This window comes from Thunnus maccoyii, chromosome 23 (genome assembly GCF_910596095.1).
Source record: "Thunnus maccoyii chromosome 23, fThuMac1.1, whole genome shotgun sequence".
NCBI classification, from domain to species: domain Eukaryota; kingdom Metazoa; phylum Chordata; class Actinopteri; order Scombriformes; family Scombridae; genus Thunnus; species Thunnus maccoyii.
In genome coordinates, this window is record NC_056555.1 from 19,715,690 (window position 1) to 19,734,669 (window position 18,980).

The 18,980-nt window shown below is 39.1% G+C and overlaps 1 protein-coding gene across 1 annotated transcript in view; it reads left to right on the forward strand.

Moving 5' to 3' along the window:
- Positions 1-15,335: 15,335 nt before the first annotated feature.
- Positions 15,336-18,980, forward strand: part of tmcc3 (transmembrane and coiled-coil domain family 3) — a 31,827-nt gene continuing 28,182 nt past the window's right edge. The window contains exon 1 of the mRNA XM_042403881.1: positions 15,336-15,634. Coding sequence (XP_042259815.1) covers positions 15,632-15,634 — 3 coding nt within the window. The 5' untranslated portion in view covers positions 15,336-15,631. The remainder of the gene's footprint in view (positions 15,635-18,980) is intronic.

An 18,980-nucleotide genomic window follows, 5' to 3' on the forward strand; every position in this document is an offset into this window, starting at 1 on the left:
CGCTGCAGTTACCCAAAAACAAAGGAGGGTTAGGACTTCCATGCCTGAAGAGCTATTACCAAGCTGCACAAATAAAAACATTGTTGAATATATACAATCCTTACTACTCGGCGAGATGGAAAGAGATAGAGGCCGGCACAACAGATGGGGTCCCAATACAGGCTATAATAGGGGATAGTAACCTGAGAAAGCATATTAGAGAAGGGGCAAACCCATGGATGGATATATCATTGAAGATCTGGTTCAAATTAATTGTGGAAAATGACTTGAAAACTCAAAGTAGATTATTAAGATGGATTGGGTTTGATTCTGAATTCATGCCAAATAGACTAGATAAGAGTTTTAAAAATTGGGAAAGGGGACCTACAATATTCCTGGAGCTCTTAAGTAAGAAGAAAATCAAAAGTTTTCAGGAGCTAAAAGACCAATATCACCTAACAAATTCGGATCAATATAGGTATTTGCAATTACGGAACTATCTGGAGCATACAATGAGGGGGGTCATAAGCGGGAGGAGGACAGAAATTATTGAGATGTTTACTGCAACATATGAATCAAAATTGGGAACGAAGCTTATCTCAAGACTATATAAGGCAGTGGAGGACTTAAAGGGAACAGACACAGTGTATATAAAAGAGAGGTGGGAGAGGGATGCAAATATTGTTATATCAATGGATGAATGGGAAGAGATAAATGAACAGCAATGGAGAACAACCTGTTCTTTATCTTGGAGAGAACATGGGTGGAAGAATATTATAAGATTTTTTAGAACACCAGCACAGTCAAAGTATCACGATACAAAGTGCTGGAGATTGTGTGGAGCTGAGAAAGCTGACCACTTCCATGTGTTCTGGAGTTGTCCCTCCATTCGCACCTACTGGCAGGGGCTTAAAAAGTGTATGGATAAAGTATTGAAGGTAAATCTTCCACTTACATTTGAGGTGTTATACTTGGGGATATTGGGCATAGATCTAACAAGATTTGGGGACAAATATATTTACAGAATAATGCTGATTGCAAGTAAAAAAGCGATTACCAGAAAGTGGTTGAAGAATGAGGTACCTAAGGTCGAGGACTGGGTTGAGGTTATGCACAATATATATGGGATGGAAAAGTTAACTTTCTCTGTGAGACTGGAGAGGGACAGATTTGAAAGAATTTGGGAAAATTGGATAGAGTACATAAAACCAACTAGATCAGACTTTATTTGAGATGTACATCATAGGAACAAAGACCCCTAGTTCATATTTCATAGCTACAGATGTTGAAAGGTTCTGTTTTCTTTTATGGTTCGTTTGTTTTTTTTTTTAAATTTTATGCTATTTCACAATATCTGCATAATCGATTACATGGTAGAACTCTGTTAATTCAACTGGCCATGAGGTATGGAAGACTGTGAAGAACTGTTGTGCTTTGGACATGTGTATATGTATCCATGTGTGGATATATAGCCAGAGGTATATGAATAATATATTCTATATTTTATTTTATTTTACTTTTCCTCTTGATAGGTATGAGTAGGCACAGTTGTTCTCTATCTGGATCCAAAGTAAAAACTAAGGAAGACTGTCATGTTTAAATGAATAATATTATAATATTAGGAATGGAGAAAAGAATACGTCATTGTTTACCAGTTGTAAGCAGAATGTATGTGAAAACGGCAAATAAAAAGAAAATTTAAAAAAAAAAAAACAGGAGTTACAGGGTTAGATACTGTAGATATTACCTTTGCAGAGCACATGAATGTAGTAGTATGTATCAGTGTGTGTAAGTGTAGAGGTAATGAAGAGAAAGAGATAAAAAAAAAACAATAAAAACAATATTAATAGGATGAGAAAGAAGAAAAACAATCACTTCAAGGTCTAAAACTAATTAAAACTAACTAATTTGTCCTCACAAATATAGAAAAACACACACACACAGTGTTTCCACTTGTTGCTGAGGGCTTGAGCATTGATGTCAAAACACGTCAAGCAATTATTAATGACATTTATGGCACGCAACCACTGTGTGTGTGTGTGTGTGTGTGTGTGTGAGAGAGAGAGAGAGAGAGCTGCCATTAAAGTCTGAAGGGGAAGCGAGATAAAAAAGGGCACGTTTTCTTTCCACTTGTGTGAATAACATTACAGCAGATATAGTTGGATTTGTTCATAATTAACTTGTCTGTTTAAATCAAGGTGAACAGATCTGTGAATGTGTGTGTGTGTGTAAATCTGTGTGTGTGTGTGTGTGTGTGTACTCAGCTTCATTAACATATGACCTTGTCTGTGTCTGGTGCCTCGAGCTATACCTGCTGCGAACAGGGAAAACAAGCTGTGTACTATAAACAAAGGTTTAGCCTCTTTTTCTATCATGTCATGTATTTTCTCAGTGAAGTCAGCAGAAAAAGAAACATCAGATTCCTTTTCTGCTCCTCTTTATTTCATATCGTCTTGACTTTATTCACTCAGTTGCCATTTAACGAGGTCCACCTCGCTGAAATTAATTTAACAGTCCTGCAATAAATCTTTGCCTTCGGGTTAATACGTTTTTGCTGAAACTGTTTGAAAAGGTGTTGATTCAGCTTTGTGGGGGCTGACTTCTACTGACGGACATTTTTCTAATGTTTTGTCCACACTATTAAAAGTAAATCATTTTTATCACATCAAAACCAGTATAAGGCTCAAAACCTGAATACTGGAGTGCAAGTAAACGGTGCTACTTAGGCACATAGTTGTCTTTTATTATTAGTTTATGTTGTAATCACATGCTACATATGTACATATTTACATATACATTATTGAAGTTCATGCAACCATTTCTGTTTCAGTTTCATGCTTTTTGAGATTTTCTATTATTTTTATACTGTTATAATGTCGGATGTCTCTGTTAAACATGGTCAAAGTCCTAAAACCTGAGTGAACGTATGTAAAAATCATCCCTGCAAGTCAAAAGTCAGGGCTACAGTCTGCACTGAACGCTTCATTTGTGACGGTTTCTTCTACCTTGCCGATGAGCTGACGTTAGCCTTTGTTGCTAAAGTTTTTCCATGTGATGTTCACGTTGTCTGCTCACATATTTAAGATCAGATTCCAGCTTGAACATGTGCAGATGTATTTTAGAAGCTGACATTTCGAGTAAAGAACAAAAAAAAGTAGTGAAATCCGACTACTATAGTTTGTCGCGTGGTTTTTGTTGACGTAGACGCCCAAGTGGGAGCTGACCAACCAGAACAGAGTGGGCTCATCGGGAGAGACAGGAGCTAAAACGGCCTGTTTCATACAGTGGCTGAACTGAGGGGCTGCATAAAGGTCAAATATAAAACAAATAAGGAGTTTTTTGAACTGTTAATCATACAAAGATATTCTAGTAGAGCTCCAGATTAAAAATATAGATCTGAAAATGTGCATGATTTGCCCCCTTTAAGCATATTATGAAGACTATTATAGGTAGACTTTGCTAAATTTATGTATATACTTACTCTTAATCTGTTTTTAAGTGCTGGGATGCAGGAACATATGTTATTGTTATTTGCAACAGTTGGTAGTACTGTAAGAGAGTTTTAATGGACAAAAAAAGCCCTCAAAAAACATGGTGCTACGGTGTCAAAGAACTATATAAACACTAATATAAAAAAGATAAAGTAGTTAATATTGTGCATGTTGGGAAATACACTTATTCGCTTTGTCAGAGAGGTAGATGAGAAGATTGATACTGTGATATCTTAAAGATTTAACAGACATTCAAGTGCGCTATCTAACTCTCAACAATAAGATGAAACTATTCAAACTATTCCTTTAAACACACGCAATTGTTTTTAATATCAACAAACCGACTAATCAGCTACGAATTATTCGAAGCTCCAGAGGAGACTTTTCAGCCACCCTGAAGGTTTCTATTTTATCTTATGAGTCATTTGATATTTTGACAGATCAATAATAGGGATGTTGTCATATATCAGTCTGTTTAACGTTTGCTCTTCACCTCTCTATGACTTCTCGCTTAAATGTCACACCTCTGTGTCTTTCAGTTCCTTTAACTCGCTCTCTTAACACCCACATAGCGCAGCAGCTGTCATTTATTCTCAAAAATAAATCTCACAAGGGACCTAAAACCACTCAGAGAAAGACAAAAGGGACTGAAATGTCACAGTCTGGTGATGTGGGGTAGACAGTGACGTGGGCGTGTAGCGAGATGACACATAAAAGGGTGGCTGGTGTCCCACCCCTCCTCCCCCACATATGCTTTGAAAGTGTGACCCCTTAGATATTTATTTCAAACAGCCTCTGGTGTCCGTGCTCCCTCACAGAAGATCGTATTGTGCTTTATGAAAGCATTCACACATTATGATAGTGACATCAGCTCACATTACCGTGTGTCTCCAGTGTTTCCATCAGTTAAATATATTAAAACTGAAGACAAAAGCTTCGTTAAAACATGCAAAAGGCTTTAATGTGAAAGCACGAATCTTCAGCACGGACACATCGCACCAGTCCATGTTCACCAGGTATAATGTACATCATTGATCAGTAAATCAGTAAATATTTCTTACTTTAAACTGCAACTAACAATTATTCTCATTATCGATTCATCTGCTGATCATTTTCTTGATTAATCGATTAGTTGTGAAAAGAGTCCAAGGTGAAGTCATCAAATATCTACCCCAAAATATTTAACTTACTGAAATGTAAGATGAGGAAAAGCAGCCAATTCTTCATTAAATCAGGTATTTTTGCTTGAAAAAATGACTTGCCGATTAATTTTCTCTTAATCGACTTATCAATCTGTCGTTGCAGCTCTACTTTAAAGGTCCAGTGTGCAGGATTTAGTGGCATCTAGCAGTGAAGTTGCAGACTGCAAATGATTGAATACCCCTTACCTCCCCCACCCCTTCCAAGCATATGGGAGAACGTATGGTAGCCATGAAACTTGCGAAAAACGCAAAAGGCCCTCTGTAGAGCTGATTTTTAGCCCCTTTCACACATGCATTTTATCCCTGAAATGTTCAGGAACATTTCCTGCATGAGGTCATGAGTGAATGGAAGCAGGGATCAATATTCAGGGAAATCTGCACCACCAATTTCCCAACTCAAGATCTAATAACATTTCAGGGAAAATGCTGGTACGACCGTGTTATGAATGAAAGCAGTAACATCGCAGGGACAAGTGCGTAAAGGGTTATGTTCGTCTGACGAAAGACACTTTCACGTGGAGCGAGCGAACCAATCACAAGACTCGATGTGTGGCTGACGAACTGTGAGTTGAGAGGTGCTTGGTTTTGGCTCGTCTGTTTTCAACATGGCGGCCAATAACAGAATCTTGATTCATATTTAATCAGGACTGCCTAGTTTGAAAGTTTGATCCGAGTTATGTGAGTTTCGTCCTCTTCTTCTATTGAGTTTTATGGCAGTTGGCATCCATAAGTGTTGCATTACCACCGTCTGATGGACTCTGCCTTGCTCCATCTATTTCAGCATCGCCATGAAATGTGTGACAAGGTGCAAGATGGAAATGTTCCTGAGTGTAGCTGCATGTGTGAATAGTGAAAACACTAGCGTTGCCTGAAAGGTTATCCCAGTAATTTACCAGGAACTATGTGTGAAAGAGGCTTTTGGTTTGTCCGTTCTGGGCTACCCGCTCTGTCTGTAGATATAACGGGCTCATTCTAAGGTAACAAAACACAGTGATTCTTATTTTAAGATGATTATACACTAATTAAACTTTACTTTATTCAGGCAAAGCTTTTCATTGATCAGTTACAGTTTGATATATTTTGTAAAATGAATAAAAAAGGGTCAAATCATTTTTATATTCCCCAAAGAAAGGATTCATATTAGCACCAATTTAGACACAGCTCTAATCCTTTATGGATTTATTCTCTGTTGGCTTACAAGTACTTAAAGTATATTGAGACAAAAGACACTGGAATCAGCCTGTAATTACCCACAGTTCCTTTGGAAAGTACCATCCACCGAGCAGGCACTTTTTGGGGGTAGAACAATCACCTAGAAACTTCTGGTTCCTCCAGAGGCAAAGCAGATATTGGACTTGAGATCCTCAAATGGTTCTTGGTCCCCTGAGAAAGTTCCTGCAGTGGAAATGGGGCTAAAGTGAACATTTTTAATTGTTGTATGTAAACACCCCTTTAGGCAGTTGCCAAGTAATAGTTGCTGTATCTTGTGCTGTATATCATCACATGGTTTTCCTTTATTTTGCAGGTAGAGTGCAGTTATTCAGTAGTTTTTAAGGGAGTGAAAAGCACAACTGATTTATGTTCTTCCTTGTGTTCTCCGAGTCAGTTTGTGGATTTATAAGCTTGCTCTTTTCACCTCGAGGCTATCAAACCCCCTCATCTCTGTTCTGCCTATTCAGGAGACCATCTGTTTCATAACTGGCATCATCAGTTCCATTTACACAACTGCGCAATAAAACGGTATCATCGGGGTCTGTCAGATTGTTGTGGTGTGATTAACCATGACAGTGCTGCATCTATCTGCTGCGGAGCTTCAACTGCAGTCAGCTTAAATTTACCACCAGTGCCCCTTAAAAACTGCCAAACCCTTTCTTTTTTACATCCCCAGCATGGCCATTCAAGTGCCCCATTGATTTAGTTCCCCTGCTAGGCCTTGGACAAAAGACACAGCTGGATAGTAGGGAACCTTAGCTGTCCCTGAAGAAATTCTATTATAGAGTCTGAAAAGAGCTTGAGGAGCATGAGGAGGAGGAGGAGAGAGGCTTTGTCTCTTAATTTGTTTGTGAGAGAGAGTTGCTTTTTAGGTAGAGATAGCAGAGAGAGAGGATAGAAGGCAATAGCTGAAAAGTGGAAAGTGAATTAAAGGAGCTCTGGAGCCAGTTGCATCAGCTCAAATAGCAAAAGTGTTTACTGACTGGAGGTTTACTGAATAAAAACAGGTTGCACCATACAAACTAGCTCTAATTCATAGGCTTGTCAAGATGTTTTTAAGTCTACATTTCAGACTGGGTACCATGACTGACCCTGCCACTGGGGGTTTGTTTGATAATGCCGTGTCATGACTGAGTCTTCTCTGCAGATTACTTCTGCCTGGTGATGTATGCAGATGCTCAGACTGATTAGTCACTGTCCCCATTGCCGAGCGGTGGCCACAGCAGCAGCCTCCTTCATTCTCTTTACCCTCTCTCTGTCGCACCGTGTTTGTGTTTATGTGCTAGTAAGCATCATTACTCACCCACTACCAAGCCCCCTTAATGGGGTTTATCAGCATCAGTAGCACAAGCTGGAAAAGGACATTTGTGTGGCTGAAACAAGCTTTGCTGACAAAATCCATCTTTTTGGCAACGAGCGCCAGAGGGATTACATAAATTAAAGTTTTTTTTAGGGAGAAACTGAAAGACGCAGATTGTGAGTGCTGCTCGATTGAAGCTCGGCTGCAGTGTCGGCGTGCGTGCTTATTGAATATGAGTGCAAAGTAATAAAAGTGCAGCGACATGTGAGTGAAAGGAAGTAGAGATTGCGGTAGAGATAAAAGCTAAAAGGTGAGAAAGAAAGACAAGGAAATTACTGTCTGAGAGAGACAGACATGAAAGAAAATGTAATTGCCGGCACTAAAGCATTGACTTATAATAATAAAAAAGTGAGCAGGGGGGTGACAGCTTTAATAATAAGAAGAGGGTGTGATGTGAGGGCAGGATAGATAAAGGGGTGTATGATGAAAGATGGGATGTTTTTTTTTTTTTTTGGATAGGGCTTCTGTGGGGTTATGTAATCCAAAAAAAATACGTTGTTAACTTCACTGCTCTAATTACTGAGCCCGAAGGATGTGCTTGTGTATGCGGAAATGTCTCCATGTTCAATTGATTCTGACTGCGCTGATGTTGATTCCATCTTCGCCCCGCACGGCGCTCACGATGAAAGACGATGAGTTATGCCAACAGATGCACACAGCAGTTTTTTTGCCTCTGTGCTCATCTAGATGCAGACATACTCCCAACGGACAAAACACAAAATTAGAGCGTCTCTGTGAGAGTGACATCAGCAAGACATTAGACAGGAGTCATTACCGCAAAATATTAGGTGTCTTAATGTAATTGTCTCCACTTAATGACCTTTTCCCTGGAGCTCCTGAAGATGTATGTTATCATTTGCTTGTCATGATACAATTCATTCATTCAATAATGGAGAACAACGAGTGCAAGATTAATTAAACAACATCTATTCTAAGTTTAATCTCAGCTCTGTAACATCAGCTGATTTGACAGTGTGTATAACATGTGTGTGGGTGTGTTTTCTGTCTGTCCGACTCTGTACGGGAAGAGCTGTTCTGTCTTCCGAGGAACAAAAGAAAATGGGGAAGCAAAGAGACATTTCTTCTGAACACACAGTCTGCTCTGGAGAGTTTCTCTTCCTGTCTGACTCAGAGACAAAGCAACGTCAGGGCCGGATTAGGAAAGCTGTGTGTCAATTAGCTCTCAGTTTCTTGTCTCACTTTCTCAGTCTGTCACTTCCTTTCACACACATGCTGGAAGCTGTTAGGTTCACTGACATCGAGGTTTTGGAACTGATATTATATTTGACGTCAGTTTTACTGGCTTGGAAGTAGCTATCATTAACACATTAGGTTGATATACTGGCAGCAAGTGACATTTACTGTAGTAGCGTTGAAGTCATTTATGGTGGCATCAAAGTACACTTATTGAATAGAAAAATAGAAACACCACTGGTCTAATAGGTGTAATTCAACTCTGCATTATATCTAGTGTGGAAACAAGTAGTTGATAAACAGAAAATGAAGCAGCAAAAGTCTTTCATCAAGCACAAGTCATTGTAAGTTGAATATGACATCATCAAATTGGTTGTTTATACCAAACAACAGTTCAAAAACCAATCTGATAATGTCATCTTTATGATGTGCATGTTTCTCTGTTGCTCTCTCTCTATTAGCTTAATTAAAATGATTAATTTACAAACTAATCCTTAGTTATAGCACCAATTATATTGTAAGATGTGTCTGCAGTTGGTTTATTAGAACTTTTTGGCTGCTGTGGCTGGAAACAAGGCTGAGACTGAATCATAACATTTTCTTATTGTCAATAAATCTCATGTGCAGAGCAAAACCAACAATGAATTGAGCAACTTGAAGGTATGTGTGTGTATTCAAAGTCTGATATATCTTATTCCTCTGTGCCGTAGACCTGTTGTTGTCCAAAAACTATTAAGAACATGTCAATCAGCCCCCACTGTTGCACCAGGAGACATGTTCCTCCAAAGACTGATCACATTTTCAGTCTCTGGAGAGTAGTTCTGAGTAAGGTACTGCACTAAAGTTCTTTACAATGTAGCATAAAGTCAAGAGGCTGTGATATGCAGCACAACAAGCTGGCAAAGCACTGTAAACAAAACAGCCTCTGCCTTACACGGAACTACTCTCTGGAGACTGAAAATGTAATCGCTGTTGGTCTTTGGAGGTGTTTCTAAACAGACTGCTGTGACCATAAATCTTTGTGGTGAAGGAACATGTCACCCAGTGCAGCCATGTGGCTTAGTAACATGTTTTTAATAGTTTTTGGACAATAACGGAGGTCCATGGCACAGAGGAATAAGATATATCAGGCTTTGGATACACACACACAGTGTCTGAAATTATCTTTTTGACTCACCTGCCAAGGGGACTGGTTGATGAAAAAATCCACCGGCCAAGTACATATTTTTTACCGGCCAAAATAACAAGCAGCGCTCGAGGTCTGTGGCTGATGCTCCTTCGCCTCAGACTGTCTCGAGCACATCTACAGTTTTGCAGCACTGTTTAGATGTGCGTTAAAAAACACATAGTGAGTGTGTCTACACTGTATGGGGTAATTTCCTCCGAGCCATCATGCCAGATATTTTATTACATGACTATTTTGGTACAAACATTTACCTGCCAATGTGGCAGACAGCCTTCCGGGACTTACTCGCGGAAAACGGAAAATGTCAATTAAGTTCAATTCAACTCAAAACACTTTATTTGTCCCTGAGGAGCAATTTGCAGAGGCACATAGAGAAGCACAGTCAACAAGCAACACAATACAGGGAAATTTAAAAATACCTAAAAAGCAGAAAAAAGCTGTACACATTAGTATATACATAAAAAAGCAGAAATAGCTGTACACATTATGATAATAATGATTATGAAAAGATAGTGCAAAGGGTATAAAGCAGTATAATGAAGCACATATATGCCTTGCACATAATGATAATAATGATGATGATGTGAGAAAGATAATAATAGTGCCATTAATATTAATATAACACAATATCCTGGCAGATGTAAATGTAACATGAGCGACATAAACAAGAAATAACACACTAGTAAATATAAAGAAAATTACTCTGCGTGCCAGCTGATCACCACATGAGCAGCGACCTGAAAGTCACGTATATACATAATCTACCCACATTTGCTGCTTGGCGGGTGTTAATTCCTGACCCTGCATACACACACACACACACACACACACACACACACACACACACACACACACACACACACACACAATACTTGTAAGTAGATCAATTCATAGTTGGTTTGGTTCTGCCCATGAGGTTCATCAGCCGTATCCTTTAAAGAATAAACTTGTTTATTTGACTTGTTTAAAGCTTGCGTATTGCATAATGCACATATTCCTCAAGCAAAACATTCCAGAACCTCCACAGAATGTTCCAATCTTCCTTAAAACATTCCGGAATCCCATCAGGACATTCTAAATCATCCCACCTACACATTCTAGAACCTCCTCCCCCCCACCCCCCAACATTCCAGAGCCTCACCAGGACGCCCTGATCCTGCCCTTCACCTAAACAATCCAGAGCCCCACCTAAATGCTCCAGGCCAGTATCTGTGTCCTGACGTCTCTGGTGTTACAGCTGAGATGGAGACAGGAAGTGCTGCAGGAAGTTCATAAAGAACACAAACATCAGTGATGGGGTGTGGTGGGAGGGGGGAATGGAGGGAACAATGGCATCTTGGTGATTAACAGTGTAGATTTTTATGTATACACGCAAATACTTCATTCTTTGACGCACACATGGATTTTACATCATCATAAAACCCGTACTCGCCCTCCTTTTTATTCAGGATAATTGGATTTTGAACTCTACCGCACTCATTAAAAGTCAAATGCGGTGACATTTAGATGAAGAATCGCCTGCATGTCAGAGAGTCAGTGTCTGTGTGTCCGGTCGGCTCTGACAGAGCGGTCTGATTCGCTCGCAGTGAATCAGAGCAGGCAGAGAGAAAACAGTCTTTAATGCTCTTCTGTTGCTCTTTTGCAGTTTTAGCCTGCAGTGCTGCAATACCCATTAGAAATCTGCTCCTAATGGCATTTACATAAGGCTAAAGTTGTTTTTTAGTGAGCACACACTACGCCCTCTCAGAACCAAATCAATGCTATAGTACAAAGACAGCACCAATCTGGATCTAATTAAATGTCACATTTAAATCTTGTAAAGTATCGATATTTATAAATCAATACCCAGTGGAAATAGACTGTGTATTATCAGGTTATTAGAACTGATCATAGCAGATTGAGAGATTTATTGTGGATCTATCTTTGATTCCTCTGAATGTGCACTCACTCAGTCACTCACTCACAGAAATCATATGCTTGAGTCAGATTCAAATTTCGACAAGGGAGCTCTTGCGTGTTTGGGTCTTGCAGCCTTGGTGCCAGGTGAATCACCGAGGCCTCGGAGCGTCCAACCTGTCAGCACAAACACTCGTCACAGTGATTAACAGTCAGGCTGACTCACTCGCCGTCCTCGTAAAGTGGGCTTTGGGGTCGATACATCCACGAGAGGGAAGAAAGTGATAAAGAATGACATGAGAGTAAGACAACAGATAAAACCCAAGTGATTATTAGTGTTGTTGTTTTTTTTCTAAGATGGCAGGTGGCAGCAAGAGGACTCCATGTCTGTGGGGATGAATACTTAATGTGTGCTCAGACAGTAAACTATCAGCAGCAGGTTCAGATCATATTGCAGGGCCACTAACCATAGTAATTAGTTTCTTTATCAGTAAGACCACAGTAGATCTGCTGTGCCTTTAAATCATTCATGACACATTCTCTCGGATCTTTGCGGTGCAATTCATCTATCCTTTCACTTGCGATATGACCTGTGCCGTGTCTATCGTATCTCACTTATCTAATTATCAACGTGTTTATGTGTTTCATCCGGCTGTAAACGGCTTTCGGGGCTTTTGAACAGTCTGCCTGTAAATGATGGGAAAGAGAAGGGTTGAGGATTACTGGGGATGAATGTAAAGCTATCGGGGGGGAAATAACCACCAGCTGCTGATCATAATGAGACAAACAACCACCTGATGTATTAATGAAAAGCCCAAACAGAGCTTAAAGTATGTTAAGGTATATGATTTTGATATACTTTGGTATTTCCTTATTATTCTACTTTATACTTCTACTTCATTTCATTTCAGAGTAACATTTATCTGACAGCTAGTAAGTAAGTAAGCTTTATATATCACTTTTTAAAACACACAGTTACAAAGCCCTTTACAGACACATACACATGCATAATTGAAACAGATAGATTAATAAAATAGACAAACACGGCGCAGAGAGAAATCAACCAAGCTGAAATAAAACAGGACATGGAAAGAAAGAAGGGAGGTCTATAGAAAGGCTTGTTGATATAAATTGGTTTTTAGGCGTCGTTTAAAAACAGTCCAAGGATTCGGCAGATCTAACAGATTGCGGAAGATGATTCCACAGAGTCGGGGCTCAGAATGCAAATGCACGCGGTCACCTTTTGATTTGTGCGGGGGATAGATAGAAGGCCGAGATTTGAGGATCATAGAGGTCGTGAAGTGGAATGCGGAACAAGGAGCTCAGAAATGCAGCTAGGGGCGAGGTCAAGGAGCGCTTTATCTGTAATCTCCAGGATCTTGTTGTTTATTCTGAATTTTACTGAAAGCCAATGGAGGAATGCAAGAACAGGGGTAATGTGGAACCTACGGCTAGTGCTGGTTAGAAGTCTAGCCGCTGTATTTTGGATTAACTGTGAACATTTTAGAGAAGACTGACTGAGGCAGATGTGGAGGGAGTTACAGTAGTCTAACCGGGAGAAAATGAATGTGTGGATTAATTGTTCAAGAGCAGTAGGGGACAATATAGGTCTTATTTTTGCAGTATTTCTCAACTGAAGGAAACAGAACAGGACAAGTTTATTTACTAACTATAGTTATCAGATATTTTCAGATTAACATTTTCACCCAAAACACATGATAATCCTATGAAATATGATGCATTTGTGTCGATTCAATTCATAGAAGTAAAGAAAGTAGCTAAAATTAGGTCCATCTTGACCAACTTACGTTACAATGCTGCTTACACGATAATGTGTCAGTTATAATTATTCAATAATATAAATAATATGACTATAACACTGAGAAAGGGGACACTCTACATAATGAGTATTTTTACTCTTGATAACTTAAACAGGACAGGTTCAGAGTTTTTCAAGTGTGTTTTAAAACAACAGTCAGGTGTCCATAGGAACAGTGAAAGAGGTTTTCCTCGCTGTAATCATTCCTCCTGTTCATACTGACTGTTAAAAGACCCTTCAAATGTGCTTTCAATGTAAGTGATGGAGGCCAAAATCCACAGTGTGTCCACACAGTCATTTAAAAGTTGATGTGAAGCTTATATGAGGCTTCAGCAGTCTGAGTTAGTCATATCAAGTGGATATTTGCCACATTTACAGACTTTTTAGCATCAAATTCCCTCTTTGTGTTTCCCTGTGGAAGTATAGTAACAAAAAGAAGGACTTTGGCACTAAAAAGACTGTAATGTTGAAAGATATCTACTTGATTTGACTCATTTGGATGAAGCAAAAGCTTCATATTAGCATCAGATAAACTTTTAAGTACATTTTCCCACAAAACTGTGGATTTTATTCCCCATCACTTACATTGTAAGTGCATTATGAAGGGATCTTCTAATGGTCAGTATGAACAGGAGGAATGATTACAGCAAGAAAAACATGTTTCAATGTTCATTTGGGCTCCTGATTGTTGTTTTAAGACAGACTTGAAAAATTGTGAACCTGTCCTTTAAGTGCATTTTGTTTATAACAGTGTACTTTACTTTGAAATGCAGGACTATTACTTGCTAAATATATCAATATTGTTGTATTAGTATTTGCACTTCAGTAAATGATCCCAATACTTCTTCCAACACTGACTACTTATGTTCAGAACCAGAACCAGAATCATCTTTATTGGCCAATTTCACTCCGGTTTAATGGCTCTCAATGTATTCACACCCCACAACGCAACGATCATCAGAAATATACACAAGGTATGTCTATAAACAGGTGAAACTGTTTCCGTGGAAACAGGATACAAATAGTGCAAAGAGGTGAGGAGTTCACAGAGTGCTGAGATGACTATTAAAGGGTAAAAATAAGTGACATGTTACCTTATATACATATAGTAGTTGTGTACAGCCTGTTCAAATATACAATAATAAATTAAATTTATGGCACATTTTGTATTCTAGACTAAAATTAATGTATAATAATTATCTCAGGGTTATCATACAGTGCCTGAGTTAGTTGTTCATAAATGTTAATGTCTACTCAGGGATGGATTCAGTGATTTGAGGGCTGCAGACAGACGCTGTCTTGCTTTATTTCCATCCTTTCTCTAAATGGGATTGTTGGGAATTGGCAGTGCTAGAAGAAGAACTCAAAACTTTTTTTTTTCTGAAGTAAAACTATTAACTATTAATAGGCCTAGTAAAACTATTACTGTAATACCACACAGTTAAAAGTATTTTAAAAGTTTAAGTACTGCATTCAAAGTTTAAACGTAAAGCACAATGTACTTAAATTTACTTAACTTGTGTTCAAGGTGGAGCTTTTAATTCTAACTGTTTTATATAATGCTGGATAGTTTTAATCAACAATAATGCCTCATATTTTAATTGTTATATTTTGTAAGTAAAATCTGAATCTGTAACCAGTAACATTTATCTGTCAGGTTAATGCAATGGTACAATGTATCCTCTTATACAGCTGCGTATTTTAATAAGTGCTTTGTAGGCCTTTTGTAAGTTATTTCGGGATACATTGAGTAAGAATAATAACATAATTTAATATTTTTCATATCTAAACATCATTACAATTTTATTGTCTATACTTTGTCTTCCACAGTATACATACTTATTGTATATTTAACTAAAAAAACAACAGCTTTTATTTACGTGGCTTCTCTGGTTATTAATTAATTCATGTGGGTGTACTTGATATCCTCCGCAGCCCCTCCCTCTGTGTAACGCGGTGGGCGGGGCGTAGTCACACATTGTGTGTCTCCCTTGGCTCGCGGGGGTTAGGAGGATTACCGCGGCGGGGCTGGCAGGGGGAGCGAACCGCACTGTCGCTACCGTCGCTGCTGCTGTCGGACGGTTTTCCAGCAGCTATAACCGGCAGAGCGGAGGAGAGCCGTGATGGCATGTAAGGCACCGGCGACGTTAACGGACAACCGTCAACTCCGCTGTTGAAGACAACGAAACGGTAGAACCAGCTCGAGTGCCGAGATTATGTCCGGAGCTCGTGCTGCTGCTGCGGCGAAAAGTTTATCAGAAGTCGGGATACAGTCACACCAACGGCGGTAATATGGTAAATAACGTTTTTTACTATCACGAAGTTAGCTAACGTTAGCTAAATAACCTCAATTAAACTGCCCAAAAACAAACATTAGTGCTTCATTGTTAAAAGAAACGAGCGCTCCGTGTTGAGACATATTCCATACTGCATGTGTACGTTGTGTCCTCTTTGGCCACGTCGATAAAAATGCAAATCTGGTGTTAATTAGGTGGGAAAAATGCTCAAGTTTAACGAGTATATTAAGAGTTGACGGAGTGATTCAGGTGAGCATCTTTGAAACTGTCGTTGGACGAGAAGGAAAAGAGTTGGAGATATTTTTTTCTTTTTCAGGTGATATTTTCAGCTGTCACTTTTGTTTTTTTTCTAAAGCGACTAGTCCTGACACGTTTGCGGCTGCAGACAGACGTGTTAATTTAAATTTTTTCTTTGTTAATGGGGGGAAAATGTGCACATCAGCTGCAGCACAACATAATCAAATGCCCCTCAGGTATTGATGAGAGCCTCAGTGCAGTAAACACTGATCCAGGGCTGGGCAATATATCGATATCATATCAATATTGTGATATGAGACTGTATATCGTCTATATATTGGATCATAATATCATGAGGTGGCATAACTGTTGTCTTTTCCTGGTTTTAAATGCTACATTACAGTAAAATGATGCAATTTAGCCCTTATTGGGGCTGAACAATTACTCCAGATTTTATCACAGTATGACCGACTGAAATATTGTCATGTTGCAGAGTAGAGCCCGACTGATATATCGGTCAGCAGATATTATCTGCCGATATTGGCCTATCATCAATACATTGGTATTGGTGTATATATTGTCCGATATGCGCCGATATGTTTTTTAAAGTTGTATAGGCGGCATTTTATGTGTATTACATATATATACATAATATATGCACATATATTACATGTTTCAGTCCACTGATGTCATTTAATATGATAAAGTTTACTGTTAAAATGTAAAATATCACACAAGTCTTTTAAAACCACATTTAAGGGATCATTGCAAAAAATGTTTGCATGTGTATATATTCTGTACATAGAAGTTTATCAGCCGATATATCGATAATGGAATTTTTTTTACTCTCTGATATCGGTATGGGCATCGGCCCCAAAAGTTCAGTATCAGTCGGGCTCTGCTGCAGAGATGAAAATATCTTTAATTGGTACAGATCTCTGATATAACCACACCTTCATCATTTTAATATGCTTTTCAATTTTGTCACAATATTGATATCGAGGTATTTTGTCAAAAATATCGTGATATTTTTTGGCCATCTGTTCTTAATATTATTCTCTTAAGATCTTTTTATTCCTACAATTTTCCTCTACAAAAATGTAGTGTCAGCCAGTCCTACAGGCTCATATGTTATGTTACGCTACTGTACTTATATGTAAAGCAGCGTTAAATTTACAGATTTTTACATGGAGTCTGGTTGATAATCTTTCAGATTATCTGCTGACCAGACGGAACTTGTCATAATGTTTTTAAGACAATATGACACTGTGCTCAGGTGCTTTTTTTTATCATCTAGACTGTTTACGAAGCAGAAAACACTCCCAGTCAGTAAACCCAGTAGTGGTGCAGGTTTATCCAGTCTGTCGGCAGGTGTTGCTTTGATTTCAAGTGTTTCATAATATTCAGCTATATGGTTTGAATATGGAAATAAAGAGACCAAGACACCAAGGATGTTTCTTTATTCAATCCCCAGGTTGTGTTCGAGTTCCTGTTGTATCACATATCTCCGTGTTGATTTAACAGTGTGTCCCTTCCTGTTAAGTTTTGCATGAATGACACACATGCTACAGGTTTGTGTCATGATGTTATTTCTCCCTTAAAGGTTGAAAAACGTGACACGTTAAGACAGAAAAAAAAAACAACAACACAGATTCCTCTCTGACCCAGTTGCAGGGAGCTCACGGACAGAGTGCTGCTGCTGCTGCTGCTCTGTTGCTTTGTGCAGCCCTGTACGGAGTAAGCGTGCATACTTCCAGGCTAAGAGTCATGTGACAGCTGCCAAAAGAGGAGTCACGCCTAAATGTAAAGCTCAGAGGCTTTTGGGTTACTAGGCTGATCCTTAGGTGTGTTTGTTTAGTGATCCACAGTTTAAAAGCCCTGTGAAATTGCTTTTAATAGGCAACTATCCTCTTCAGTTGGACTTAAATTGAATATTAATTGTTAAAAAGAAGCAGTCAAGCAGTCACAATCCTTGGCAGCAGTGTTTTTTCACCAGCTGACACCCACATACACAACTGTGAACCATGTGATATCTTGTCCTGCTGTCTGTTAGAAATCAGTACACCCAACCGGCAAGGCAGGTACACATGAGATAACACACAGGAAGGCATTTTTCAATCCATAACACCTTTTTTATGAGCTGCTCAGAGTCTGGAGGACAGATCATCATGTCCTCAGTTGTTAAAGTTTATTTGATAACCAAGGTGGTGTCGACTGGAGCGTCTTTCACTCCCGGGAGCTGCCCGGTATAAACATAGTTTACTGCTCAGCCGTTCTCTTGGTGCAGGAGGGAAGTGCCTTGCCAAAGGGCACCTCAGCAGCAGTAGTTGTTGTGGAAGGATGCGGCGTTAGTCATTCACTTTCCAGGCGGTAGCTGGAAAGTCTGGTGTCTGGAAGGGAGAGCCGGACGGAGTAGGGTTGGATGTCGTAGCCTCTTAAACAGCCATCCTTTTTTTGAAATTTTCCCCTATTTGGCATACTCAAATGGAAAAATCTTATAATAGAAGAACTGTGAGGCCAAAATGCATGTATTAGGCTTCATTTGAAAGGCAAAATCTTGCAGTTTCTGTTTAGCGTGTGGCTAAAACAAAACCAAAACTACATCAGTTCAAAATATGGCTCAAAAAAAGTGTTTGTTTTTTTAAGTCCTTGTCTAATGAGTCATACTTGAATAACAATAACTAGGTCATGCTTTATGCCAGAACCACATACCTTCTACATCTTGTCAACCACAGCTGTATAAAATTTCAGACCTCTAGACCTAACCTTATTGATTCTTGAAAGTTTTTAGTTTTTGGTGTCACTGGTGTCCAGGAACCTCTCCAAAACATCTCCAAGTGGCCAAATTGTGTCAGTTGCTTTTGCTCATTACTGCGTGATGCTAAGCTGCTTACAACTGGTTTAAGTGGGTTTCCGGCGATCCGGGTGGATGTTAAGAGGTTAAGTTGGAGGAAACACTTACGCCGACAGGAACTTACCTCACCTCTCTGTCTCGCACTGACTGTATTTCATTATGAGTTGGTAGCCAGGTGATCCACTGGGTTTCAGATTGGGACAGAAGATCTTATATTGAAGATTAAGTCAAAAGTGGTCTTGAATGAAGTAGT